The sequence below is a fragment of the Panthera pardus genome, unplaced genomic scaffold, assembly GCF_024362965.1.
Source record: "Panthera pardus isolate Hobbes unplaced genomic scaffold, ASM2436296v1 HiC_scaffold_20, whole genome shotgun sequence".
NCBI lineage: Eukaryota > Metazoa > Chordata > Mammalia > Carnivora > Felidae > Panthera > Panthera pardus.
Genome location: NW_026526766.1, coordinates 93282944 through 93308852, shown reverse-complemented (window position 1 = coordinate 93308852; position 25909 = coordinate 93282944). Strand labels below are relative to the sequence as shown.

At 57.0% G+C, this 25909-nt stretch overlaps 2 protein-coding genes across 12 annotated transcripts in view; both read left to right on the top strand.

The window, feature by feature from the left end:
• The window catches only part of PNPLA7 (patatin like phospholipase domain containing 7), a 63740-nt gene extending 57596 nt beyond the window's left edge, over positions 1–6144 (top strand). For 3 of the 5 annotated variants that reach the window (XM_019438347.2, XM_019438346.2, XM_019438350.2), the window contains 9 exons: positions 1999–2115; positions 2293–2362; positions 3170–3286; positions 3816–3964; positions 4399–4551; positions 4671–4781; positions 5140–5224; positions 5431–5534; positions 5705–6144. In XM_019438347.2, the coding sequence (XP_019293892.2) occupies positions 1999–2115; positions 2293–2362; positions 3170–3286; positions 3816–3964; positions 4399–4551; positions 4671–4781; positions 5140–5224; positions 5431–5534; positions 5705–5815 (1017 nt within the window). In that variant the 3' untranslated portion in view covers positions 5816–6144. The other 2 variants (XM_019438349.2, XM_019438351.2) reach the window with 2 other exon arrangements.
• Positions 6145–6801: 657 nt separating this feature from the next.
• NSMF (NMDA receptor synaptonuclear signaling and neuronal migration factor) lies at positions 6802–16499 on the top strand. Of its 7 annotated transcripts, none has more exons than XM_053908617.1 (15): positions 6802–7061; positions 7517–7578; positions 8263–8769; positions 9954–10029; positions 11228–11320; positions 12257–12309; positions 13089–13182; positions 13681–13801; positions 14015–14098; positions 14184–14217; positions 14321–14391; positions 14527–14616; positions 14809–14911; positions 15141–15216; positions 15305–16499. In XM_053908617.1, the coding sequence occupies exons 1-14, from the start codon at positions 6991–6993 to the stop codon at positions 15188–15190; spliced, it is 1509 nt and encodes a 502-aa protein (XP_053764592.1). In that variant the 5' UTR covers positions 6802–6990; the 3' UTR covers positions 15191–15216; positions 15305–16499. The 7 variants fall into 7 exon arrangements, with proteins under 7 accessions (XP_053764592.1, XP_053764591.1, XP_053764589.1 ...); XM_053908612.1 differs by having other exon boundaries at positions 6805–7061; positions 14537–14616; XM_053908613.1 differs by having other exon boundaries at positions 6806–7061; positions 11252–11320; positions 14537–14616.
• Positions 16500–25909: the final 9410 nt, after the last annotated feature.

Below are 25909 nucleotides of genomic sequence, written 5' to 3'. Positions count from 1 at the left end.
GGGAAAGGCAGGGGAGGGCAGGGTAAACAGCTTCGGATGGGCTTTTGGAATAATTCCAGTGGGCTTGCCGTGTAGGGGCCGTCCCCAGTTGTCTGGTGCCTGGGCCTGGGTTGGTTCAGGCGGAGGATTATTGACCTGGTGTGAGAGTGTGACATAGAAAGGGGGCCGGGGGGTGTGGGCTCTGGATCGCTCGGTTTGCAGGAGAGACGCTCCCAGCGGGCGAGGCTTCTGCTGTCTCTGAGGATTGGCTAGCCCTGCGAGGGGACAGCCTCTCCCCGGGTCTGTAAGACCCCACATGCCAGGGCATCAGGAAGATAGAAAATAAGAAAAAAGTGCTAATAGCTGGCCGGGTGATGAATGCAGGCCAAAAAGCCCGCACTGTAAGTGAGCCCGCTGCAGCAGCTCCCGTGGGCAGACTGGAGCCTGGTGGGGAGGCCAACTCACCCCTGTCCTGAAGGTACAGATGCCGTTTGCCCTTGTCACAGTTCCGCTTGCTTTCCTTGGGGCGGGACGGAGCCCTGGCTGAAACCATGAGTGGGGTCAAAAGTGTTAAGTTCTCCTTTTAAAAAAGAAAAGAAAATTGTTCACCTTCTATGGCAGAAGGTGTCAGAGAAGGCTATCTGCCCCATCCATGTGGGCCCAACTCTGTTCCAGAGACCCCTCTTTCCCTGAAATGAGCCACCCCAGATGCCCCTCAGTGGGCCACTCCAAGGAGAGGTCCAAGAGCAAACACAGCTCGTCACTAAGGATGGCCTCTGAGAACAGTGGGTGTAGGCACAGTGTGCTTCAGCCTCAGCTGAGGGTCTGCTCACAGGCCAGGAGGACACCTCCCTTCCCCACCTCTGCTGGCCCAGTGCAGGTGTGGGACTGGCCAGGGAGCTTTGGACTTGATGCCCCCGTTGTCCTCAGTGAGCAATGGGCTGTGGGACTCTGCACGGCAGGGCAGAATGGATCCCATCCAGGACGGCCTCTGTCCTCCCTGTCTGCGTGGGCCCTTGGCCTCCTGCCGTGCCGAGGGGATGTGATTGTGGGGGCCGCCAGGCTTGACTCTGCAGGCTCTCTGGTGCTAGGCAGGGGCTTCTTCAGGAGTGAGGCCTTGCTAACCAGGGAGGACCCTGGGGTGTCCTGTGCTTCTGGGTCCCTTTCCCCTAGGAGCACACGTGTTCCCTCTGTTTGAACAGAGTCTCCACTCTGTTCATCTCAGTGTGAACACACTGGGGGGCAGCTCCCCCTCAGCTGGGGGCCCACCCCTTGTGTGGCCTCTGTTTTAGGCTTTTCCATCTGTTTCTGTCCACACAGAGGCAGGGAGGACCTTTCCTCTCTATCCCTGACTCTTAAGAAGGTAGATAACCTTGAACCCAGGCATTCTTGGGGCAAGGCCAGTGCTGCCTGGTCAGTCACGTGTCCTCCTCGCAGGTCTAAGAGGCCCACGTCCTCACTGAGGAAGGATGAGCTTCAGTCCCACAAGAGAGGGAGGGTGGGGGGCCTTCATAAGAGAGAGGACCCTCAACAGGGCCCTGTTTCCGGGACCCTGTTGTAGGGCCTGCCATGCTGGAATGTGAGGGTCAACCCTGAGCATTCTGGGGCAGGGCGGCTCCCCCTCCTGGAGAAATCTTGACGGGTCAGGTGTTATTGCCTTTGGGGACCTCAGGGGGTAGTGGTCCCTGCCACTCACCTGCCAGTGTGGGTCCCGGATGGAGCTCCGTCCTCAGCTCGGCCTCCTGAGCAGGCGTCAGCAGGCACCCTCACAGGACCTCAAGGCCCTGCTGCTCAGGCCCTGGAATTCTCTCCTCCTGGGGGACTCCTCAGGACCCTTCCCAGACACCCTTGTTCTGTTTGCAGGAAGCACAGACGTGTGCTGTGTCCCTGCTCCCTTTTCTGGATTTGGGCTCCTGGCTGGGTCCTGTGGGATCACCTTGCCACCCACGCCAGCAGGTGGGGGCGGGGTGTGAGCCCCTCATCCTCTGCAGGGGTCTCACGTGTGCCCCATCCACTCAGGACATGACGTCGATGGTGAAGACTGTGCTGGACCTGACCTACCCCATCACCTCCATGTTCTCGGGGGCCGGCTTTAATAGCAGCATCTGTAGCGTCTTCAAGGACCGGCAGATCGAGGTGCCCCCCAAAGCAGGGACCACCCTGGGGTGCCTCAGCTGGAGCCTACAGCCAGCCTGAGCCTGACTTGTGTCTGGGTGCTTGGCGTCCTCCTCATCCCCTCAAGCCCCTGGGCCTACAGGGTCAGGGAGCTGGCCGTCGGGGAGGATGTCCTAAGTCCTGCCCCCCACCTTGCAGGACCTATGGATCCCCTACTTTACCATCACCACAGACATCACAGCCTCTGCTATGCGGGTCCACACGGACGGTGAGCACCTCCTCCTTGGGTGCCCCTTGATACGGGCTCAGGCGTGCACAGGGTACAGCCCCCCACTCAGGGCAGAGTGGTCAGGGGAGGGACATTGAAAGAGCACCTCCAGGGGGGGCGGGTTGCAGGTAGAGAGCGTGGCAGCTCCTTGAACTGGACGAAGCACCAAGATGACCTGGAGGAGGCAAAACACTCAGGGAGATCTGAACACAGAGGTGATCCTGCTGTGAGCATGAAGGAAATGGGGAGGGACCATAACGAAGAGCCTAAAAACACTGAGAAGTCCAAACTGGACACAGAAAGGTGGAGAAAACTTTGTGAACTGGGAGCAGAGAGGAGTGAGGTGAAGGGCCTGCTTGGGCCGTGGGGTGTAATGAAGGGCACATGCAGGGCATGTGTTTTTATGAGTTCGAGTCGGGAGGTAGTGGTAGACTGCTTGGGCCGGGGACCATGAGAAGGCTGATGCACGGGTGGCAGCTGAGGGCCCTTTTCCTGGGCAGAGCGGTTTGTGAGCTGATTGCATGTGTCTCTCTGGAGGTGAGTGGGACGACGTGGCTCACACAGTGGAACGTGGAAAGACTGCAGAGCCAGCCTGGCCTCCCTCGTGGAGGAGAAAGAACAGGAGGGGTGTCTGTCTTCAGGCCTGCGGCCATCCGCCAGAGCCAGACGTGCAGACTTCGGGACCCAAACGCTAGCAGGGCTCTGAGCTGAGGGTCCAGGGCAGGAACCCACCGTGGGCAGTGCGAGGCTCCCCTCCCACAGGCCCTGGTGACCTCTCCCCCAGCCCCCCGACTCTCCCTCCCCCAGGCTCCCTGTGGAGGTACGTGCGTGCCAGCATGTCTCTGTCAGGCTACTTGCCTCCCCTCTGCGACCCCAAAGACGGACACCTGCTGATGGACGGGGGCTACATCAACAACCTCCCAGGTGCTGCAGTGGGTGGGGAGGGGCTGCCCCACCCCTGCCTCAGCCCCCTCCACTCCCGGGAAGGCCAGTGGCACGTTTTCCTCAGTGTTCCCTGGAGCAGGGGGTTGGGGGTCAGAGGTGCTCCCGGAGCCCGGAGAACAGGTCCAGGCACACACACACAGACGCACGCCCTCGTGCACACATGCTCGGGCACTGTGTGCTCCCAGCATATGGCCCTGTTTGTCGGCTCAGCAGCACTCAGAACAAGGGCCAAGTAGAGGAGCTGAGAGCAATTATGTCCCATCTGTGCCCACAGTCAGAACTAACAGCCAGAAAGTGCCAGGTCTGTTGTGGGTGAGGCCCCTCCCCTGGGCACACCTGTCACCTGTTGGACAGTTCTGTGCACTAGGCTGCCTCTCTACAGGCCCAAGGGGAGACCCTCTGGCTCCCAGTGCTGTGCAGGCTCTCTCCCCGTCCCTCCCAAGCCCTGTTCCCACCCGGGGCTCTATGTGCCTGTCCTGGGTGGTGACCAAGGCTGTCTTCTCCCCAGCGGATGTGGCCAGGTCTATGGGGGCAAAGGTGGTGATTGCCATTGATGTGGGCAGCCAGGATGAGACGGACCTCACCAACTATGGCGACGCGCTGTCTGGGTGGTGGCTGCTGTGGAAGCGCTGGAACCCCTTGGCCACAAAAGTCAAGGTGGGGGGCATAGCTCTGCACAGTGCCCAGGTCATCAGGTGCTCCTCTGTAGCTTCCCTTGAAGTCTCTCCATGCTCTCATACCACTGACCCCAAGATGGGCCGTGTGCTGCTGCCCAAATGCCTCCCGTGGGCGGGGGGAGGGTTGTAGTGCATTCCAGGCCCCGAGGCCAGCGGAGCTTGCTCACTGTCCTTGCCAAGGATCCTGCCTGGACCAGCTCTGGGGAAAGGGGACACGGGCCCAGAGGCTCCACATGCTGTCAGGATACATCTCCAGGACCCCTGGCTGGGCACCTGCCCTCCCAGGCCTAGCAGGGATGTGTCTCCCCTTGGGGAGGGGAGGGAGAGGGTCAGGGCACAAGACCCAGGCAGCTGTGCCCACATGGGGCCATGTGGGGACCGGAGAGCCTTGCTCAGGTGCTCTGATGGCAGCAGGTGTTGAACATGGCGGAGATCCAGACACGCCTGGCCTATGTGTGCTGCGTCCGGCAGCTGGAGATGGTGAAGAACAGTGAGTACTGTGAGTACCTGCGCCCCCCCATCGACAGCTACGGTACTCTGGACTTTGGCAAGTTCAACGAGATTTGCGTGAGTGCAGCTGGGGTGCGGAGGGTCGGCGGGGTCCAGTGTCTGCCTGCCCCCTCCCCAGCCTCCCTGCCCTCACTTCTGAGAGCTTAGAAGTGGGGGCTCCTGGTGTGTGTGTGCAGGAAGTGGGGTATCAGCACGGGCGGACAGTGTTTGACATCTGGGGTCGAAGTGGTGTGCTGGAAAAGATGCTACAGGACCGGCAGGGAACGAGCAAGATGAAGGCGTGTGATGTGAGTGCCAGAGCTCGCACCCTCCTTCCCTTCCTGCCTCAGTGGGCCCGAGAGGCGCAGAACTCCCTGCACTCTGCAGGACCGTGGCACACCCCCTCAGCTGCTCAGGGGCCAGAAGACAGGGCAGGGGTGTGACCCCGTGGGGGTGAACTCTTGGCCTCTGCCTCAGCATCCCCTCTTTTTGCCCCACTCTGGCTCTCTACTCTTCTGGTACTCACGGTTGAAGGGGATGGGGGCTTGCTTAGGCCCCTGCTCATCTTCTGTGCCCCTGCCCCAACTCCAGGGATTAACTTGGGCATCTTAGCAAGCTAGGGCCATAGAGGGTCACAGAGATGTCTCTTCCACCTCGGCCCTCCAGGTCCTCACCTGCCCCAATGCCTCCTTCACGGACCTTGCTGAGATTGTGTCACGCATTGAGCCTGCCAAAGTAGCCACAGTGGACGGTGAGTTGGACGCCCAACACATGCACAGCTGCAGGTGGGGGTGGCAACATCTCTTTCTGACCCTTGGTGTGCCCAGCAAGCCACCCTGGTCACCAGGCTCCCTCTAGCAGCCCCTGGACCTGATGAGTGGCAGGTAGGGACTTGTGCCACCGTGGCATGGCCCCTGCTCTTGAGAGGGGACCAACACGGCCCTCCCTTCTGCCCAGATGAATCTGACTACCAGACCGAGTATGAGGAGGAGCTGCCAGATGGCTCCAAGGACACGTATGCTGACTTCCAGAGCGCCCCGGCCCACTTGGGCTCCGACTCGGTGAGCTGCCTAGACCTGCCTGTGGTGCCCCTCAGCTGAGGCAGCTCCGAGGGCTCCAAGCAGGCCAGCTGCTCGCTCCCTGCTGCCCTGCAGCACAGAGCACAGAGACCTGACCCTGGGTCAGCCCTTTGGGCTCACCCCCACCCGCACGGTGTGCGGTTTGATTGTAGGAGGACGAACCCTCACTTCGGCATCGGTACCCCAGTCTGGCTTCCCCAAACTGCCCTGCTGTTGACACGCTGACGAAGATGGGTAGAGCCCCTCACTCTGATGCGCCCTAGAGTCTGCCTCTGCTGTGGGCCTTTCTCAGAGACAGGGCTCCTAGAGCTCCTGGGGGCTCTTCCCCACCGGGCTGGGGCCCAGCGCCCTGTGCGCCATGGGTCCAGCTTCATCTGTGCCGGACCCAACCTGTATGTGTTTGGGGCGGGGGGGACGGGGGGTGGCGGGGGCAGGTCTCTGGCTTCTGTGTACCGGCAGCTGCTGGTGGAGCACTCGGTCCTGGCACCCCTGCACACACAGCAGTCCTAGGGGCTCCTCGAGGCCTCTGAGAGATGTTGGAGCCCCTGAAGCATCAGGGCCTGATGTGTCAATAAAGGTAGATCTGATTGTGCGTGGACACGTCCGTTTGCCAACGTCCCCGTGGCACGATGCGCCTGACCGGAGCCAGAGAGCAGCCTCCGGCTGCACCACTGATCTGCCGTGAGGGCCACGTCCCCGAGGCCAGGTTGGGTGTGAAGTCGTCATGTAGGGACCCCAGGCACCCCTCTGCTGGGGCTTGAGACCGCAGGGCAACAACTAGCCAGGCAGGCAGGGCGCCCAGGGTCTGGCGTGGAGCCAGGGTGCCCCCGAACCAAGAATGAGCCCCCTCCAGATCTCTCCCGCGGGCGTCTTCCCACGCAGTACACGAGCCGCGCTCCGAGGTTGTACGCCGCCCACACTTTCTCAGATCGTTAAACGGCGCCCGGGAGTCCTTTTGTAGGAAAGGAGAGAGCGCTCTGGCGCTGTCACTTTGGGGTCCGCAACCCGTGCAGGCCTGTGAGGGGCACCGAGAACCCTGACCCGAGGGCCCAGGACCTTGCAGCCGGGTGACCGCTGGCCTCAGTTTCTCCGCACCACGTCCCAACCCCGCCCCCTCCCCCGGCACGGTGGGCGGAGCCACCTCCCCGGTCCCCTCCTGACGACCCGGCCAGGCCCCGACGTCACGGGCAGCCGCCCCCAGGCCTGACGTCGCGGTGGGCGGAGCCCCTGGCCTCGCCCCGTCCGTGACGTTGCGGTGGGCGGAGCCCCCGCCCCCGGCCCCTGCCGCGCTCTCCCGGTGCGGCGGGACTCGCGGAGGGCCCAGCGCGGGCCATGCGGGGCCCGAGCCCGAGTCCCGGCGTGGCGCGGCTACCCCGGCGGAGGCGGCGGGCGCGGGGCGCGCTCTGAGGCCGGGGGATGCGCCGCCGCCGCCGCGACCATGGGCGCCGCCGCCTCCCGGAGGAGGGCGCTGAGGAGCGAGGCCATGTCCTCGGTGGCGGCCAAAGTGCGGTGAGTGCGGCGGGGCCGGCCGCCGGGGCTCAGCGCCCGCCCCCGGCCCCCTCCCCCGTGGCGGGGCTTCTCGCCGAGTCTCCCTCCCCCGCTCCCACCCCCACCTTGTGCGGCTCCCCTCCCGGAGACAGCTGCGGCTGAGATGCCCGACCTCACGACCCCCCCCCCCCCCGCCCCCCCACCCCCACCCCCAACACACACACAGTGACAGGGGCTGGACAGAAAGCAGGCCAGGGCCCCGGCCACGTTGCACTGGGACCCAAGGCCCCCGGAACTGCGACCTGCTAGCCCTGGGCTTTCTGGGGTGGGAGGGCACTGTCTGCCATGGGTGACCCCGGCCCCTCCCTTACCGGTGTCCAAGGTCTGGGTGGGGGTGGGGACCCCAGGCTCCCATCCGAGCAGAGTCCAGAGTGGTCTGTGTGCACTGACAGCGCACCCCGCTGTCCACCCTTCAGAGCAGCCCGAGCATTTGGCGAGTACCTGTCCCAGAGTCACCCTGAGAATCGGAACGGTGCAGGTAGGGGCATTCGAAGAGGTACCGGGGCGGGGTCGGTTCGCAGCCCCACCGCACCCCCACGACCTAGGGATGCTGTCCCCTGCTCCAGCAGCCCAGGCCTGGCCGGCAGGCTGTGGAGACTGTGGGGTGTGAGCGGGCAGCAGCTGCTCTGCTGGGCTGGCTTCCTCACGCCCCCTGCCCTCCCTGGCCCAGAGCCCCAGAAAGAGCTTGGAGTCACTCATCACCATGGCACCCACCCAGCCTGGGCCGTTGGCATGGCAACAGGCCTCCTGGCACCCCCAGGGCTGGCACCGCTGTCTCTGGGGGCCAGCTGGTGGGGGGGAGGGGAGAAATTGGCACTGGGCACACGAGTGCAGTGGCAGGCTGGGAGGTGGCCTGTTTATTCCTGTCCACCCCCCACCGTCACCCACAGGTAGTCTAGCCTGTCGCCCCCACGCACGCACACCCAGGGCTCAGGGCCCAGGTAGGAGGAGGGTGGGAGCCTCTAAGAGGAGTGCGCAGCTTGCAAACACCTTTTCTGGAGATACCAGGGGCTTAGGATGTGGTCACTGGGGCTGGGGGGCAGCCTCTGCCCACCCCCCCATCTGAGCCAGGCATTCGCTGGGTGTTCTTTGCCCTCACGGCACCAGGAGAAGGGGGGGCAGGGCCAGGAGGGCTTCAGTTCACCTGCTGCCTCTCTCCCAGACCACCTGCTGGCTGATGCCTACTCTGGCCACGACGGGTCCCCCGAGATGCAGCCAGCCCCCCAGAACAAGCGCCGCCTCTCCCTCGTCTCCAATGGCCGCTATGAGGGCAGTCTCTCAGAGGAGGTCATCGGTGGAAAACCGACCGCTGAGGGCCCCCAGCCCCGCGTGTACACCATTTCCGGGGAGCCTGCCCTGCTGCCCAGTCCCGAGGCAGAGGCCATCGAGCTGGCTGTGGTGAAGGGGCGGCGGCAGCGGGAGCGGCACCTCCACCACCACAGCCAGCCCCTGCGTGCCAGCCCAGGGGGCAGCCGCGAGGACGTCAGCAGGCCCTGCCAGAGCTGGGCAGGCAGCCGCCAGGGCTCCAAGGAATGTCCCGGGTGCGCCCAGCTGGCCCCTGGTCCCAGCCCTTCCCCTCGGGCCTTTGGGCTGGACCAGCCACCTCTGCCTGAGGCCACCAGCCGCCGCAAGAAGCTGGAGAGGATGTACAGTGTCGATCGTGTGTCTGGTGAGGGGGCTCGTTGAGGAATGGGCAGGCTGTGGGGCAGGGTGGTAAGCTGAGCCTTGGACAGGTGGAGGGTGCCCAGGTCGTGGCATGTAGGTAGCCTCCTGCTGCTATCTCCCACGCCACATGTCAGGCCTCTTAGTTGGTTTTGGCCCTGCCAGCACCAAATCAATCAAGGAGTGCTTCCCAGAGGAGGGGGGCAGGGGGCAGGAGAATCTTAAAGATTGAGCAGGCAGAAAACATGGCTTAATTAGAAGATGGGTCTGCCTTTGGGAAATCCTGGGAAATAGTCCCTGCCCTGGGTCCCAGCAAATGGAGTTCTCGTTCACCCCAGGAAGCACATGTCTATCTGGGGCCTGGCCAGCCATTGGGAGCCTCCCAAGGATTGTTGAGCTGTGTGGGTGGCTGGTGAGCCCTGAAGGCCTACTATGTCTAGAAGAGGCCTCTCTGGGACGCTTGAGCAGCCCCATGCCTCTTGAATCTGAGGTCACTTCCTAAAAAGCAGAGTCCTTACTAGCTGAGCACCCACATCGTCCCAGGACACCCCCTGGGCTTCCAAGTCAACAACCTGCTTGGGCATCAGGGCACAGGCCTGGGGTGTGGGCAGTTCAGCTCCATGACCTCACACTCCTCTGATGAACACAGCTCAGGGGCTGGGGTGGGGGTCAGGGCAACTCTCAGGGGGGTAGAGCAAACTTTTATCCACCTTGTCTAGGAGCTGGAGGGGGCAGCCCTCAGCAAGACCATCTCCATGCTGCCTGAGGGCTCCGCCTCACTCTCCTGGCAGGGTCCAAGGGAGTGGAGTGTGCAGGCTGCAGACAAAGGGAGGCTGCAACCATTGTCCCTGCCCTGCTTCTCTCCGAAGGGGAACAAAGTGAACCCTTTTCTCTGGGCACCCTGGACACAGGCTGTGCTTTCAAAGGACCGCTCTTCAACTGTAGGCCACCAAAGGGAGAGCTAAGCAAAGACAAACTGTCACGAAGCCGCTGAGCTGTCTTGGCCTGAACAGCTAAGCGGGCACATGTTGCCTTACGGCCTGTGCCAGCCTCCGCCCACCTGGGAGAGGGTTAGGGGACCCTGGTGCCTTTCCTCCACTGGCTTTGGCAGAAGCATTGCCTTCCCTGGCAGAAGGGGGTAAAGGCTTTAGGAACTCCCAGGCCACCCTAGCCACTTCTTTTGTCTTCCAGATGACGTCCCCATCCGTACCTGGTTCCCCAAGGAAAACCTCTTCAGCTTCCAGACAGCAACCACAACTATGCAAGCGTGAGTTGTGTACCTGATACGTGCCCGCTGTGAGGGGTGGTGCTCAGGAACTACTGCCAGACCCTCTCCTGCCCTCTGGGCCCACCTGGGTGGCTATTTCTGAGCGACCCCACATGCCCATGTCCCACCAGGTCTGCCAGAGGTGACATCAGTCTCAAGGAAGGCAGCGCTGGCCGCTCTTCCCCCCCCCCCCCCCCCAACTCCCACCCTCCACTGCCCCTCCCATGCCCCCTCCCTTCCCACTCCTCCCTTGCCCACTGCCCTGCCCTCTGTCTCCTAGCCCTCCCCTGTCCCTCATGGTCCTCTGCGGACCCGGCCCAGGGCTGAGGCTGATGTAGTCACCACTCGGGTGGTTCTTCCAGGCCACGGCCCCATCTCAGCTTCCCAAACAGCAGCTTACTTGCGTATTCTGTATGAGCCTCAAGGGATCACAAGTCAGGAGTCCCCTGCGGGGGCCTGCTCTTCTCTACCTGTGACACATATCTGGGTTTGTTTTCTGATATAGCGTTCCTTCCCGGGAGCACCCTTTGCTGCAGTGTCCCCCACACTGAGGAAGCTTCCGCCCCTCGTGCTACCCTGGGGAACCCACCACTGCCCTCAGGCTGGCTGGGGACTGCCATCTTTGCTGCCAGGCCCAGGCCCAGCAGAAACAGGCCTCTGTGCAAGCCCAACCACGTTACAGCACTTGGTGGCACGGGCCAGTGACCTCAGTGTCCACTGCCCTTTCATGGGCTTACCACAGCACTGCTAGTGCCTTGCTAGTGCCTGGAGTGCCTGTGAGGGACCCCTGGAGTCCATGACAAGAAGGGAAACGACTGGGAATTTACAAGCTGAGGGGGTCGTGGCTTACTATGTCTTCTTTCTTACGCTGCCCCTTCCCGCCGCACCTCCAGCATCTCGTAAGTACTCTGCGGGACCCTGAGCCTAAGGGCATGGTGGTTGTCCCTGGGGGACCCCCCCCACCCCCCACCCCCAAATAAGTTTGGACAGGCCAGGGACCTGGGCCTTGACTGTGAGGGAGTGCTGTGTCCCAGCACCAAGGCCACAGCAGGACCTGCCAAGAGCCGGGCCGAGGACAGGGTGAGGCAGGCCAGGACCCTTCTGCCCGGCCCTGCGCTCTGGATGCCCCTCCAGGCCCTGTGCTCACGCTTCTGTCCCCACGTCTCGGTCCCTCCTACCTACCTGCGGCCAAGGGCAGTGCTGACTCGTGGTGGTTTCCCAGGGTGTTCAGGGGCTACGCGGAGAGGAAGCGCCGGAAACGGGAGAATGATTCCGCGTCTGTAATCCAGAGGTAGGGCCTGCCAGCCACTCGCCACCAGAGTCCGTCTCTTGTCTGTGCTGGTCTGGCCTGGGCCCACTGGGCCCTCGCAGACCTGATGGGGGAAGGGCGGTGGCGACCACTGGCCTGGCCCTGCTCTGGGGACGCTGCAGGCAGGAGAGGTCATGTGACCTGGGCCCCCCCCAGGCCTGTGTTTTGGTGTGTTTTGGGGGTACATTGCCAGTTGAACTGCAGCCAGCTAGCCCACCCGTGTCTCTTTCTGGCCCTTGAACCCCAGAGCTGTGGGGTCAGCAGCAAAGCTTACGCTCCCCATGCCCCACCTCAGAGACGTGACCAGAAACCTTGTCCATCTTGGACACTGGACCCCGGCAGGGCACCGATTTGGGGGCAAAGACCTGTCTCTGAGGTGGCCCAGGGACAGAAGGGCAGGGGAGGGAGTGTCTGCAGGCCCCAAACCTACCTGGGGTCGGTGCGGACAGTTGTGCTTCCCTGGCCTGAGAGCACAGGAAGCAGGAGCCCTTGACCACCTGGAAGAGGGGGGCTGATAGGGTCCAGAGTATGCCTGGGCCCAAAGAGGGAATGTAACGGTGGGCAGTGGAGGTGGGTGCCTGGATGCTGGGGAGCCACCAAGGGAGTGGTCCTGCATGGGGGGTGGGGGGGACGGGGACGAGGGGGGTGACCGCAAGAGAAGGCGTGATCATTGTGCCTTTGTCCTGGCAGCAAAGGGGAGCCCTGGAAAGGTGTCAGCAGGACAGGGACTGGGTGGACGGTGGGTGAGTGGGAGAGCGTAGGGGCGCCAGGAGGGCATTTATCACCTAAAGGGGCGAAGGCAGGCCATGTCAGGTCCGGCTGCTGGGGGAAGAGTGGCGAGCAGGAAGCATGGGGGATCCGTACGCCTCCCACCCCCCCTTTCGCGGTCCTCACCAGCCACCGGTGTTTCTTCCCCAGGAACTTCCGCAAACACCTGCGCATGGTCGGCAGCCGGAGGGTGAAGGCCCAGAGTAAGACCCTGGGCGGGAGGGCGAGGGGGTGGCGCTGCTCTTGGCCGGCTGGGGCTTCGCAGGCTGCTCGCTGCACCGGAAAGACCCAAGTTCCCAGATCCCCATTCCAACCCCGCGGCCTTCTTCCTACCGCCCCAGGCCCGCCAAGAAACCCTTGACTCTGGCCCCGCCCCTAGTCCTGCTGAGGACTCCCTGACTCAGGCTCCGCCTCAGGTGCAGCACGCAACCCCACCTCAGAACGCCTGGCTCTGCCCCTAGCCCCCCTCCTGGCTCAGACCTCGCCCCGGGACCGTTCGCCCCGCCCCAGGCTCCGCCCCCAGCCCCTCCCCCAGGACACCTGGCTCAGGCCCTGCCCCTAGCCCCCGGCTCAGAACCTCTCGTTCTGGCCTCGCCCAGGCTCCGCCCCCACCTCCGCCCCAGAACACTTGGCTCCAGCTCCGCCCCCCGCCCCCCCAGCGGAACCGATGGCTTTGCCCAGGCTCCGCCCCTAACCCCGCCTCAGAAGCTCTGGCTCTGGCCCCGCCCCGCCCCAGGTCCCACACCCCACTCTTGTCCCCTCGCCCCAGTTGGCGTCATTAGGCGCCACCCCTAGTCTTGCCCCACCTGACTCTGTTCCGGGTGGCCCAACTGATGTCCTCCGACCTCCCCGGCGTCGGGAGCTCGAGGACTCTCACCCTGGCTTTCCCAAGTCTGCAGTCCCTTGTGTCTGGAGTCCCCCCAGGCTGTGCCCCTCCCGCCCCCGCCCCCCGCCCGCTGACGCGGCTTTGCTCTCACTGCAGCGTTCGCCGAGCGGCGCGAGCGGAGCTTCAGCCGGTCCTGGAGCGACCCCACCCCCATGAAAGCCGACACTTCCCACGACTCCCGAGACAGTAGGTGCCCGGCGCGGGCCGGCCCACCTGCCTCAGAGGTTCCCCTAGTCCCCCAGTCCCCGCGCTCCGCAGGGCGGGCCTCCTGCACTGGCAGCTAGGCTTCCGCGCTTCTGCTCTCTGAGCCTCAGTTTACCCATCTGTGAGGCGGGGGCGCCTGGCACCTCCGACCTCGTGGGCAGGGTTAACTAACGGCTACGGCAGTGCTGGGCGGGGGTGCGGGGGTGCTTCACCGACTCTAGAGGTCTGAGAGGCTGCACTGCCCTGGCTGGAGCTGACCCTTGCACGGAGGTCAACAGCGCAGCAGCTCTGGTGGCAGCGGCCAGTCCCGCCAGGCTGGTGGTGGCCAGTGTTGGTCTCTGTCACCCACCCTGGGTTTCTCGCCGGCCTGGAGGGCCCTCCAGGACCATTTATCGCGGGTTCTGTCTGCTACCCGTGTCTGTGGACCACGGCTGGGGCTGGAGGTGGTCCACAGTCCTGGTGACCCATCCTGCCCCTCAGGTAGTGACCTGCAGAGCTCACACTGCACCCTGGGCGAGGCCTTTGAGGATCTGGACTGGGAGACCGAGAAGGGCTTGGAGGCGGTGGCCTGTGACACAGAGGGCTTTGTGCCCCCCAAGGTCATGGTGAGGTCGGGCCGTCTTTATGCTATTCCTATTCCAGCCTGTCCTGGGCTGGAGGGGGGAGGTCCCTTTTCCTCCAGGAGCCCAATGGCTCTGCCTGGAGATGATGCGGCCACTACAGGCTGCCTAGCAGTGGGGGACAACCTCATGGGGCCTCCCACTGCCCGTTGGCTCCAAGGTGGCTGGGCCCTGAGCAGCTCCCCGTGCTGTCTCCAGCTCATCTCCTCCAAGGTGCCCAAAGCCGAGTACATCCCGACTATCATCCGCAGAGATGACCCGTCCATCATCCCCATCCTCTATGTGAGTGACCCTCCCCCGGCCCCTGGTTCTGGGTTGGACTGCTGCCCAAGAGGGACTCTGAGAGTGTGGCCCGTGTCTGTTTCAGGACCACGAGCATGCGACTTTTGAGGACATCCTGGGTATGTGTCCTCCAATCCCCTGTCTTCTGATCCTGGGTCTGGGGGCTTACCTATGGGCCATGGGGGGCATTGGAGGGCTGTGCTCACACTCCTCCCTCCATAGAGGAAATAGAGAAAAAGCTGAACATCTATCACAAAGGGGCCAAGATCTGGAAGATGCTGATTTTCTGCCAGGTAGGACTCAGTCCCTTTCTGCTGTGGGGGTCGGGGGTATTGAGAATGCAGGCTTCGTGCAGACGTGTGTCCGTGCGTGCACGTATGGGGACGGTGGATGGACGCCCTGTGTATGCCCCACGCGGCCAATTGCAGTTTCTTACAGGGTGGCCCAGGACACCTGTACCTGCTCAAGAACAAGGTGGCCACCTTTGCCAAAGTAGAGAAGGAGGAGGACATGATCCAGTGAGTGGGCAGGGCTGCACGCGGGGGCTGGGCAGAGGGGCTGGAGGCAACGTCCACCCACACAGCCCATCCCCACAGACCCTCTCTGTGATGCTCCTTCTCTGGAGCCCTGCCCTGGCCTCTGGCCTGCCCCTCCTTGCACCTGGGGGCCTGGGCTGGAGACCACCTGTGACCCACCCCCTCCCCCACCAGCTTCTGGAAGCGCTTGAGCCGCCTGATGAGCAAAGTGAACCCAGAGCCGAACGTCGTCCACATCATGGGCTGCTACATTCTGGGAAACCCGAATGGGGAGAAGGTACAGGAACCCCCAAGCCCTGCTCCAGTTTTCTGGAGACCCCAGATCCAGTAAAAGACTTGACAGAACCTCCCACTTTTTCTTCTGTTCCCGTTCTCTCTTCCTTAACCCCCCAGAACCACCTATGCATGAGCCCCTGTCAGTGGTAGAGAATTCCTGCTTCCCCCCAACACCGTTCACCACCCCCCTTCCCCTACCCTGAGCTCATGGCCCTGCCCCGCTTTTGCAGCTGTTCCAGAACCTCAGGACCCTCATGACCCCTTACAGGGTCACCTTTGAGTCTCCCCTGGAGCTGTCGGCCCAAGGTGAGTTTCGCAGGCTGGCTCCCGGCCTGAGGGGCGGGGTCCAGGAAGTAGAGGCCTGAGACCTAGCCACCCTCTCCTTTGGCCCCAGGGAAGCAGATGATAGAGACCTACTTTGACTTCCGGCTGTACCGCCTGTGGAAGAGCCGCCAGCACTCGAAGCTGCTGGACTTTGAGGATGTCCTGTGAGGGCCACGGCCACCGCCTGGCTGCTTCCTTGGACCGGTGGCTGGGGCTGGGCCACGTGCTGTGGGCCGCCCAGGACCACGCGGTCCCAGTCTTCACAGCCGCTTCAGGGCACCCTCAGATGTCGCTCAGGTTCCCGCCCACGGGTCTGGTCCTCACTGCACCACAGGCCAGAGGTCACAGCCCCCGGGGCCCCGGGACGAGCCTCACCCCATGTGGCCAGGGGTTGCTCAGCGGCCAGGCGCTGACAGGGCCTAGGCCTCGTGCAGAGGGTGCAGCACTGGGGTGGCTCCTCTTAGCGGGTTCATAGAAATAAGTGCAATTTTCACACCCCCAAAACAATTCAAAGGGAAGCAGCATTACTAGTTGAATAGTTAAGTGCTATGTTACCAGTTACGGTGTAGACAACCTAGCCCAGTGTGTGTTCAGGACCTTGTCTGCCCCCAGCCCCCCAGCCCTGCCGTATTTGATCACCAGCACCAGGGTGGCCCGTCCGTGGGGGCGGTGTCGCCTGGCTGCCCGGCCCGGCTCCGGCCTTGGCCGAGTCCCTGATGGTCTTTGCTTGTTCCCTCTTGCCACCCACTGCTTACTCTGACCTCAGCCGTACTGGCCTAGCAGGGGTGCCTGGGAAGCCGCGGGGCAGGGGGGAGGTGACACACCTCCCTTCTCTCAGGAGGCTCTGGGTTGAGCCGGGCCCTGCCTGCTCCCCGTCCTCCGGCACCCGCCTGGCCCTCTGATGCCGCGGTGCGTTCAGCTTTTGCCAGCCTTGGTCTGGAGGCTTCTCCCAGCACAAAGGGTTTGGCAGGGGCAAGTGGGGCTGGGCCCCGCTGGGTGAGAACCCCGCCGCACACTGCAGTGGGTGCCTGGACCCCGCAGCAGCGCTGAGCAGACGGTGGACTCTGGGCTGTGGCCTTGCTGGGGCCCAGTGGGGCCGGCTCTTGTATATAGCTGGGGCTCAGGGGCAGGACCCCTTTGCAGAGCCTGGGTCTGAGGACACCTGGCTGTGCCCTCAGCTAAGGGAGGGGGCAGGGGCATGTGCTGGGCTCTGAATGATGTACGATATCCCTTAGAGTGACCATTAAACCTGACCCTCTGCTGCGGCCACCGCCTGGGCCTCCTCTGTCAGCCCTGTCCCTTACCTCCCTGGGCCCAGGAGCTTCTGGGTCTGCTGGTCCAAGGTTGCTGCTGTGGTGGCTGCCCGCACACCTCTGCCTGGACTGACAGGGCTGGGTGGGGCCGCTAGACCTCCTTGCCAAGGGCACACTCCAGAAGAGGGTCTGGCAGCCAGAGGAGGGGGAGAATGGAGAAAAGCAGGTTCCTGAGATGGCCGCTGGGGGGGCAGGGGCTGTGCTCCTGGAAAAGGTTTGAGAAGGATCAGGAGGTGCAAACAGAGACACTCCTGTGCCCTGCCTCCTCTGTCACTACCCCCAGGCACTGGGCAGAGGGCCACCCATCCTCCTCAGGCCACACTCTGCGTGTGGTCAGCAGTGTGGCTGCAGCAGGATGCCCAAGAAGTGACCACGGGACCAGCTGGCCAGTCTTCTTCTCTGTCATCCCCAGATGTGCCTAATGCTGCTTTCCCCCCAGTGGCAAAGCTGCTGCTGGACATAGCCAGGCTATGGCTATGGCCAGCCTGGCTGCCTGGTGGCTCCTGGTCCTGTGGCCCAGGGATGGAGCGGCAGGTGCCGGCTGGGTGTGTCCACGCCAGCAAGGGCTGGAGGGGACAGGAGGCCACCGGCGGACGGCATGGGCAGAGGCTGGGAGGCTTGCGGCCCGGGATGTTGAGAACCTGGGGCCAAGCGGCGCTTCCTGGGGTGGGCGTGCCAGCTCTGGGGGCACACAGCCCTGGAGCCTCCAGGCGCGTGCACGGTCTCCCACGCGGGGCTATGGAGGGCAGCAGAGGTGTCGGCACCAACGTGGACGGACACACTGTAGGTGCGTAGACTAGATTCCAGATGCCTGTCCACACGCTCTCACGTACTGGGTCGCTGACTACAAAGTCACGGGTCACTCGGGAGTCCTTTGTGCTCTCGGTTCCTGAGCCGTGGCGCGTCTCCCCTACTCCTCACACCTGGAGTCCACGTGGTGCTGCCAGAATCACTCTCCGTGGGCTTTGCCCTCCGTGTGCAGGCCGTGAGGCTGGCTGTCCCCCGACGACCCACCTGCCTGCCCGCCGTGTGCGCAGAAGGCACGTCTGCTGTGCCGCTGCGGCCCTCGTCCGAGACCAGCCGGAAGCTTTGTCACGGGCCCCTGCCCCTCCCCTGGCCCCTGCCGGGGCCCTGCATCTGCAGGTCCGGGCTGCTCCCACAGGTTGTCCTCCCCACACGCTTCTTAGGGACGGCTGTGGTGGGGAAGGCAGGGACGTCTGCCGGCAGGAGGCTCGCGGCCTTGCACCTGGCTCCCGAGGTTCTGTTCCTCGCCTGTGGCCACTGAGAAGCACGGAGGGAAGGATGTCAGATGGGGGAGGTGCCCAGTACAACGCGGACAAGCGTTTTAGGGAAGCACAAGCAGGGAAGGTGGTAGCAGACGTGGGGCTGAGGCCGTGCCGGCTGACCCACCTGCCCCAGCAGCTGGAGGCAATGATGGAACTTAGATCCTTGCCATGTAGGAAGTTCTTCCCTAAATTAGAAAAAAAAAATTTTTTTTAACATTTATTCATTTTTGAGAGACAGAGTGTGAGCAGGGGAGGGGCAGAGAGAGAGGGAGAGGCAGAATCTGAAGCAGGCTCCAGGCTGTGAGCTGTCAGCACAGAGCCCGACGCGGGACTCAAACCCACGAACCGCGAGACCATGACCTGAGCCCAAGTCGGATGCTTAACCGACTGAGCTACCCAGGTGCCCCGACCTGTAAGAAGTTTTTAAGTATTAATAAGAAAAGGACAGGGGCTCTTGATTTCAGCTCAGGTCACAGTCTCACAGTGCATGGGTTCGAGCCCTGCATGGGGCTTTGCGCTGACAATTCAGAGCCTGCTTGGGATTCTGTCTCTCCCCCTCTCTCTGCCACTCCCCCGTGCATTCTGTCTCTCTAAAAGAATAAATAAACTTTATGGGGCGCCTGGGTGGCTCAGTCGGTTGAGCGTCCGACTTCAGCTCAGGTCATGATCTCGTGGACCGTGAGTCCGAGCCCCGTGTCGGGCTCTGTGCTGACAGCTCAAAGCCTGGAGCCTGCTTCGGATTCTGTGTCTCCCTCTCTCTCTGACCCTCCCCTGCTTGTGCTCTGTCTGTCTGTCTGTCTCTCTCTCTCAAAATAAATAAACATTAAAATAAATAAAGCGAGTAGGTAAGTGAATGCTGATGGTGACACATACACTTTCATAACTACTCAGAAGGCCAGGCCTGAACACCCGTGTCTCCAATCAGGATGGGCAGAGTCGTCCCAGCCTGCCCCGTGTCCCCCACACTGCCCTGTCTGGAGCTCACTCACAAGGTGTGGGTGGCCCAGCCTGCATGTCCAGGCTAGCCCCCACAATCCCGAATGGCTATCCTTTGGCACTCCTCAGCCCCAGACGAGGGCCCTGGAGGACAGAGCTGGGGCATGGTCAGCCAACAGGGTGGGTGGGGGAGAGTGTCTCCAGTCACAGCGAGGTGTGATCCTCCTCATCTAGAGAGATGGTGTAACTACAGGCTGTGAAGGAAGGTGTGGCCGCTCACTCCTGGCAGAGGAGAGAGGACCTGACACCTGCCCCTGCAAATGGCAGGGCGGGCCAGGCAGCCTCCGTCCTCACTCCTCTGCCGCAACATAGGGGGCACATCTGCCTCATCCAGAACCTTCCAATGCTCCCTCACCCGTAGAAGGAAACTCACATTTCGCACCACCATTTGCCCCCTGCTTCCAGAAGGGACACTTTGTGCCCACAGCTCCTTTTACTAAGTCTGTGCACCCTAGAGAATAGATTGGTGCTTGCATTTCCCATTGAGCGGTCTCCGGAAACCAGGGTCGGGGGAGATTGTCAGCCACTGTGGGAAGTGCCCCCACTGGTCCCACCCCATGCAGCTGTCAGCCAGACAGGGTCAGGGTCTGTCTGCAAGCTGAAGGAAGACAGCCACGCAGGCTGGATATGCCGGACACACTGGCCTGGTGCAGGAGGAGCTTGCCACAGGGCCAGGAAAAGGGACCCAGAGAGGAGCCTGGAGGCAAGGGTATAGAAAGCACCGGGAAACCACCTGGAAAGGTGTTTATGAGGCCCTAGCCCTGCACCCAGGCCCATGTAGAATGAACCGTAACCCGTGCCTGAGCAGCAGACTGGCCCGCTCCCAGACTGGAGGCACAGCAAAGCCAAACAGACGACATAGTGAAAGAAAAGGGGATGACCTGGGACTAGAGCCACCGAGGCCACAGCTAAAACCCCAGCATTGTCCACAGGATGGGGGCCAGACCCCAGGCTCACAGACTAGTATTCAAAATATCACAAACCAGAACTGGTTGCCACCTGGAGAGCCATGGAAATATTGGCCAGCAGGGAAAAGGCCCCAGCACTTAGCAACACTGAGCAGCACTTTGGCACCGTCCTAAACAGAAATCACCAAGACAAAGCACAAAAGTGCAAAAACGCAGCACTGCATAGGCTCTGAAAAAGAAACAGTTTCCAGGATGTGGAAACAAGAAGGCTGAAACAAGAAGGTTGCCTTCTTCAACCTCGGCTGAGAAAATGCATGTCTGGCACTCGGGTGTTTTGCTGCCCTGCACATGTCCATGAATGACCATGCAAGTACTGATTTGGAGATCACCAAAAAAATTTGGTTAGTAGGCAAAACTGCAAACACAAGATCCACAAATAATGAAGACTATGTTAGCAAATCCACTAATATATAAAGAAAAAAATGCACCACAACCAACTACAGTTTCTCCTGAGACTATAAAACCGGTTTAGTATTCAAGAAAGTCAACCAATGTAATGCATTATGTTGAGAGTTTAAAGAAAAATCACATGAACACATTAATGGATAAGGAAAAAGCATTTGACAAAATGCAACATTCGTTTATGAAGAAAACTTGTCTAGAAAACTAGAAGGGAACTTCCCCAACCTGAAGAAGGGCATCTATGCAACACTTACATCACACCTACAACTAACACCATGCTCAATGGTAAATGACTGAATGCTTTTCCTTAAGACTGGGAACAAGGCAAAGATGTCCACTCTCCCAACTCCTACCCAATATGCAACTGGAAATTTTAGCCACTGCAATAAGGCAAGAAAGGGAAATAAAAGGCATGCACATTGGAGAGGAGGAAATGAAACTATTACTGTTAACAGGCAACACAACTGTCTATGTCAAAAATTCCGGGGAATCTATACACAAATTCTTAGAACTAATAAGTGAGTGTTAGCAAGGTAGGAGGATACAGATCAACACACAAAAACCAACTGTATTTCTATTTACTATTAATAACAATTGAATATGGAATTTAAAAGTAATACAACCTGTAATAACCCAAAAGGAAATATTTAGGTATAAATCTAACAAAACATGTACTATAAAATACAAGACAAAGACTGTAATAAAAGACAAAGAAGTGATAATGATAAAGGAATCAGTCCTATAAGAGGATATAATAACCCTAAATATTTATGCACCCAACATAGAAGCACCTAAATATATAAAGCAAATATTAACAGACCTAAAGGGAGAAATAAGCAGCAATACAAAAACAGTAGGGAACTTTAACACCCCACTTTCATCAAAGGATAGATCATCTAGACAGAAAAGCAATAAGGAAACATGGGCTGTAAACAGTACCTTAAACCAGATGGGCTTAACAGATGGACACAGAACAGCCCACCAGCAAAGGACCACACACTCTTCTCAGGAGCACATGGAACATTCTCCAGGACAGATCACATGTCATGAAAAAAGTCTTAATAAATTGAAGAGGATTGAAATCGTATCAAGCATCTTTTCCGACCACAATGGTATGAAACTAGAAATTAATTACACAAAGAAAACTGGAAAATTCACAAATATGTGGAGATTAAACAACATGCTACTGAACAACCAATGGGTCAAAGAAGAAATCAAAGGAGAAATTTAAAAAAATACCTTGTGACAAATAAAAAGGGAAATACAATGTACCAAAATCTATGGGATTCAGCAAAAGCAGTTCTAAGAGGAAAGTTCACGGTAATAAATGCCTACCTCAAAAAAACAAGAAAAGTCTCAAATAAACAACCTAACTTTATACCTCAAGGAACTAGGAAAAAGAACAAATGAAGCCCAAAGTTAGTAGAAAGAAGGAAATAGCAAAGATCAGAGCAGAAATAAATGAGACAGTGACTAAAACGATTACAGAAAAGATCAATGAAACTAAGAGCTGGTTCTTTGAAAAGTTAAGCAAAATTAATAACCTATAGCTACGTTTACCAAGAAAAAAAAGAGGGCTCAAATAAAATCAGAAATGAAAGAGGAGGAATTAACAAATGACAAAGAAATACAAAAGATCATAAGAGGCCACCATTACCAGTTCTACACCAACAAATTGGACAGCCAGAAGAAATGGATACATTCCTAGAAACATAAAACCCACCAAGACTGAATCACTGGATTCAATGGAAAATTAACGGAAAATCTAAACAGACCGATTAACAGCAAGGAGATTGAATCAGTCATCAAAAATATCCCAGCAAGAAGTCCAAGACCAGGTGGCTTTACTGGTGGATTCTGCCAAACATCCAAAAGAGAATAAATACCAATCTTTCTCAAATTCTTCCAAAAAACAGAAGAGGAGGGAACTCTTCCAAACATTTATGAGGCTAGCATTATCCTGATACCAAAACCAGGTAAGGATGCCACCATCCTTATATATATATATATATTATATATATGTGTGTATATATATAATATATATATTATATATATGTGTGTATATATATAATATATATATTATATATATGTGTGTATATATATAATATATATATTATATATATGTGTGTATATATATAATATATATATTATATATATGTGTATATATATATAATATATATATATAATATATATAATATATATATATCTCCCTGATGAACATAGATGCAAAAATCCTCAACAAAATATGATCCAAATTCAACAATACATAAAAAAGATAATGCACTGTGATCAAATGAGATTTACTCCAGGGATGCAGGATGGTTGAATATCCACAAATCAGTCAATGTGATACACCACATTAATAAAATGAAGGATAGGGGCACCTGGGTGGCTCAGTTGGTTAGGCGACCGACTTCAGCTCAGGTCATGATCTCATGGTCTGAGTTCGAGCCCCGCGTTGGGCTCTGTGCTGACCGCGCAGAGCCTGGAGCCTGTTTCAGATTCTGTGTCTCCCTCTCCCTCTGACCCTCCCTCATTCATGCTCTGTCTCTCTCTGTCTCAAAAATAAATAAACATTAAAAAAATAATAATAAAATAAAATAAAATAAAATAAAGGATAAAAATCGTATGATCATCTCAATAGATGCAGAAAAATGATTTGACAAGGTTTAACATCCATTTATGATAAAAACTTAATAAAGCAAATATAGAGAGAATGTACTTCAACATAATAAAGTCTGTACATGACAAATTCACAGCTAATATCATACTCAAGGCTGAAAAGTTGAAAGCTTTTCCTCTAAGATCAGGAATGAGACAAGAATGTCTATTTTGCCGCTTGTATTTGACACAGTACTGGAAGTCTTAACCAGAGCAATTAGGCAAGAAAAAGAAATAAAAGAATTCTAAATTGGAGAGGAAGAAGTAGAACTGTCACTATTTGCAGATGACATGATATGTCTAGAAAACTTTAAAGTCTCCATCAAAAAAAAAAAAACAGAGTAAACAAATTCAATAAACTTACAGGATACAAAATCAATACACAAAAATCTGTTGTATTTCTTTACACTAATGAACCATCATCAGAAAGAGAAATGAAGAAATAATCCCAGTTACAATTGCACCAAAAAGAATAAAATACCTAGGGATACATTTAACCAAGGAGGTGAAAGACCTACGTATTAAAAACTATAAGACATTGATGAAAGGGGTTGAAGAAGATACAAATGAATGGAAAGGTATTTCATGCCCATTGATTGGAAGAATTAATATTGTTAAGATGTCCATACCACCCCAAACAATCTACAGATTCAATGCAATCCCTATCAAACTCCCAATGGTATTTTTTACAGAACTAGAACAAACAACCCTAATATGCATATGGAACCACAGAAGACCTGAAACAGCCAAAGCAATCCTGAGGAAGAACAAAGCTGGAGGCATCATGCTCCTTGAGTTCAAACTATTTTACAAAGTTATAGTGATTAAAACATTATGGTATTGGCATAAAAACAGACACATAGAACAGAACAGAGAGCTCGGGAATAAACCCATGCATGTACGGTCAATTAATTTACGACTGAGGAGGCAGGAATATTCAATGGAGAAAGGACAGCCTCTTCAATACATGGTGTTGGGAAAATTGGGCAGCACCACGCAAAAGAAGGAAACTGGACACTATCTTCCACCATACACAACATGGATTAGACTTGAATGTAAGATCTGAAACCATGAAACTCCTAGAAGAAAATAGGTTAGAAGCTCCTTGATATAGGTCTTGGTGACAATTTTTTTAAAATGCTTATTTATTTTTGAGAGAGTGTGTGTGAGTGGGGGAGAGGCAGAGGCAAAGCAGGCAGAGGATCCCAAGCGGGCTCTGTGCTGACAGCAGCGAGCCTGACATGGGGCTTGGTCCCACCACACACCAGATCATGACCTGAGCTGAAGTCAGATGCTTAACTGACTGAACCACCCAGGGGCCCCTTGGTGATGAGTTTTTGAATCTGACACCAAAAGCAAAAACAACAACAGCAAAAATAAAATATTGGGACAACGTCAAACTAAAAATCTGCACAACAAAGGAAACCATTAACACAATGAAAAGGCAACCTGCTGAATGAAAGAAAATACTCATATATCTGAAAGTGGCTAATATCCAAAATATGTAAGGAACTCATGCAACTCGATAGCAAAAAACTAAATAAGCTGATTAAAAAATAAGCAAAATATCCAAATAGATGTTTCTCCAAAGCAGACATACAGGTGGCCAACAGACACATGGAAAGATGCTCAGCATCATTCATCGTCAGGGAAACACAAATCCAAACCACAATGAGATAACACCTCACACCTGTCAGAATGTCTAAAATCAACAACATGATGGGGCGCCTGGGTGCTCAGTCGGTTAAGCGGCCGACTTCGGCTCAGGTCATGATCTCGAGGTCCGTGAGTTTGAGCCCCGCGTCGGGCTCTGTGCTGACAGCTCAGAGCCTGGAGCCTGTTTCGGATTCTGTGTCTCCCTCTCTGTGACCCTCCCCTGTTCATGCTCTGTCTCTCCCTGTGTCAAAAATAAATAAAAAAAACATTAAAAAAATTAAAAAAAAATAAAATCAACAACATGAGAAACAAGAAAAAGGAATCCTCATGCACTGTTGGTGGGGATGCAAACTGGTGCAGCCACTCTGGAGAACAGTATGGAGGTTCCTCAAAAAGTTAAAAATAGAACTCCCACATGATCCAGCACTCCCACTTCTGGGTATTTATCTGAAGATGACCAAAACACTAATTCGAAAAGATATATGCACCCTGATGGTCACTGAAACATTATTTATTTATTTTAGAAGATTTTTAAAAGTTTATTTCTTTTTGAGAGAGAGAGACAGAGCATGAGTGGGGGAGGGGCAGATGTGGGGAATAAACTTCGGAATTCCCTGAGCCTGCACTGATGGGTTAACAAGGTGTGAAGAATTACAAAGCCATAGGATGCTCACACCCAAGTTTGGGTAAACAAGTTTAGGTAAATAATAGGCGGGGCAGAGGCCCCAGTATAGAACAAGGGTATATGAAATAAACAAGATTAGGTATCCTGGGCAAAAGCGTTCCTTAAGTTTGTATTATAGCAGAAAGCTGCTTTCGCAGGAAGGAAGGACCAAATTAGGTAAACAGGTAAATAGGGCTATAGACGCTGCAGGTGAAGCTGCCCAGAGTGGAGCTGATTAACAAAGAGAGGTGCCTTGTTGACCCTGAGGTTACGTACTCTGTCTCATCCCCTAGGCCAGCTAAGACAAACAGACTCGGCAACTCCTGTCTGCTGTTAACAACCATCTGCCCATCCACCCGGCGCCAGGATTTTGTTTTGTGTTAACCCAAACCCCTAACCCCAAATATCTTCAAGACCCCCTTTCCCTCACGTCCATGAGTTAATGTTCACAGATTTATTGTCTCTTTGTGCACGTCCATCACCATATCTGTAAGCCTTTTGATCCTAATAAAAACGGAGCAAGGACCCTTACTTGGGGCTCTTGTCTTCTCCCAGACATTAGCCATCTCTCACTTTTAATCCTGTGTCCGCTCTCTTGCTGGACAAGAAAGAACTTTAGACTTAGAGTCTATGTCAGGCAGAGAGAGAGGGAGACCCAGAACCCGAAGCAGGCTCCAGGCTCTGAGCTGTCAGCACAGAGTCAACATGGCACTCGAGCTCACGCACTGT

Bases quoted from the DNA above. Each gene is read 5' to 3' on its own strand.
- NSMF (XM_053908612.1), top strand. From the start codon at position 6,991: ATGGGCGCCGCCGCCTCCCGGAGGAGGGCGCTGAGGAGCGAGGCCATG. The intron at 7,579-8,262 runs GTAGGGGCATTC...CCTCTCTCCCAG, and splicing joins TGAGAATCGGAACGGTGCAG to ACCACCTGCTGGCTGATGCC. The intron at 14,392-14,536 runs GTAGGACTCAGT...AGTTTCTTACAG, and splicing joins AGATGCTGATTTTCTGCCAG to GGTGGCCCAGGACACCTGTA.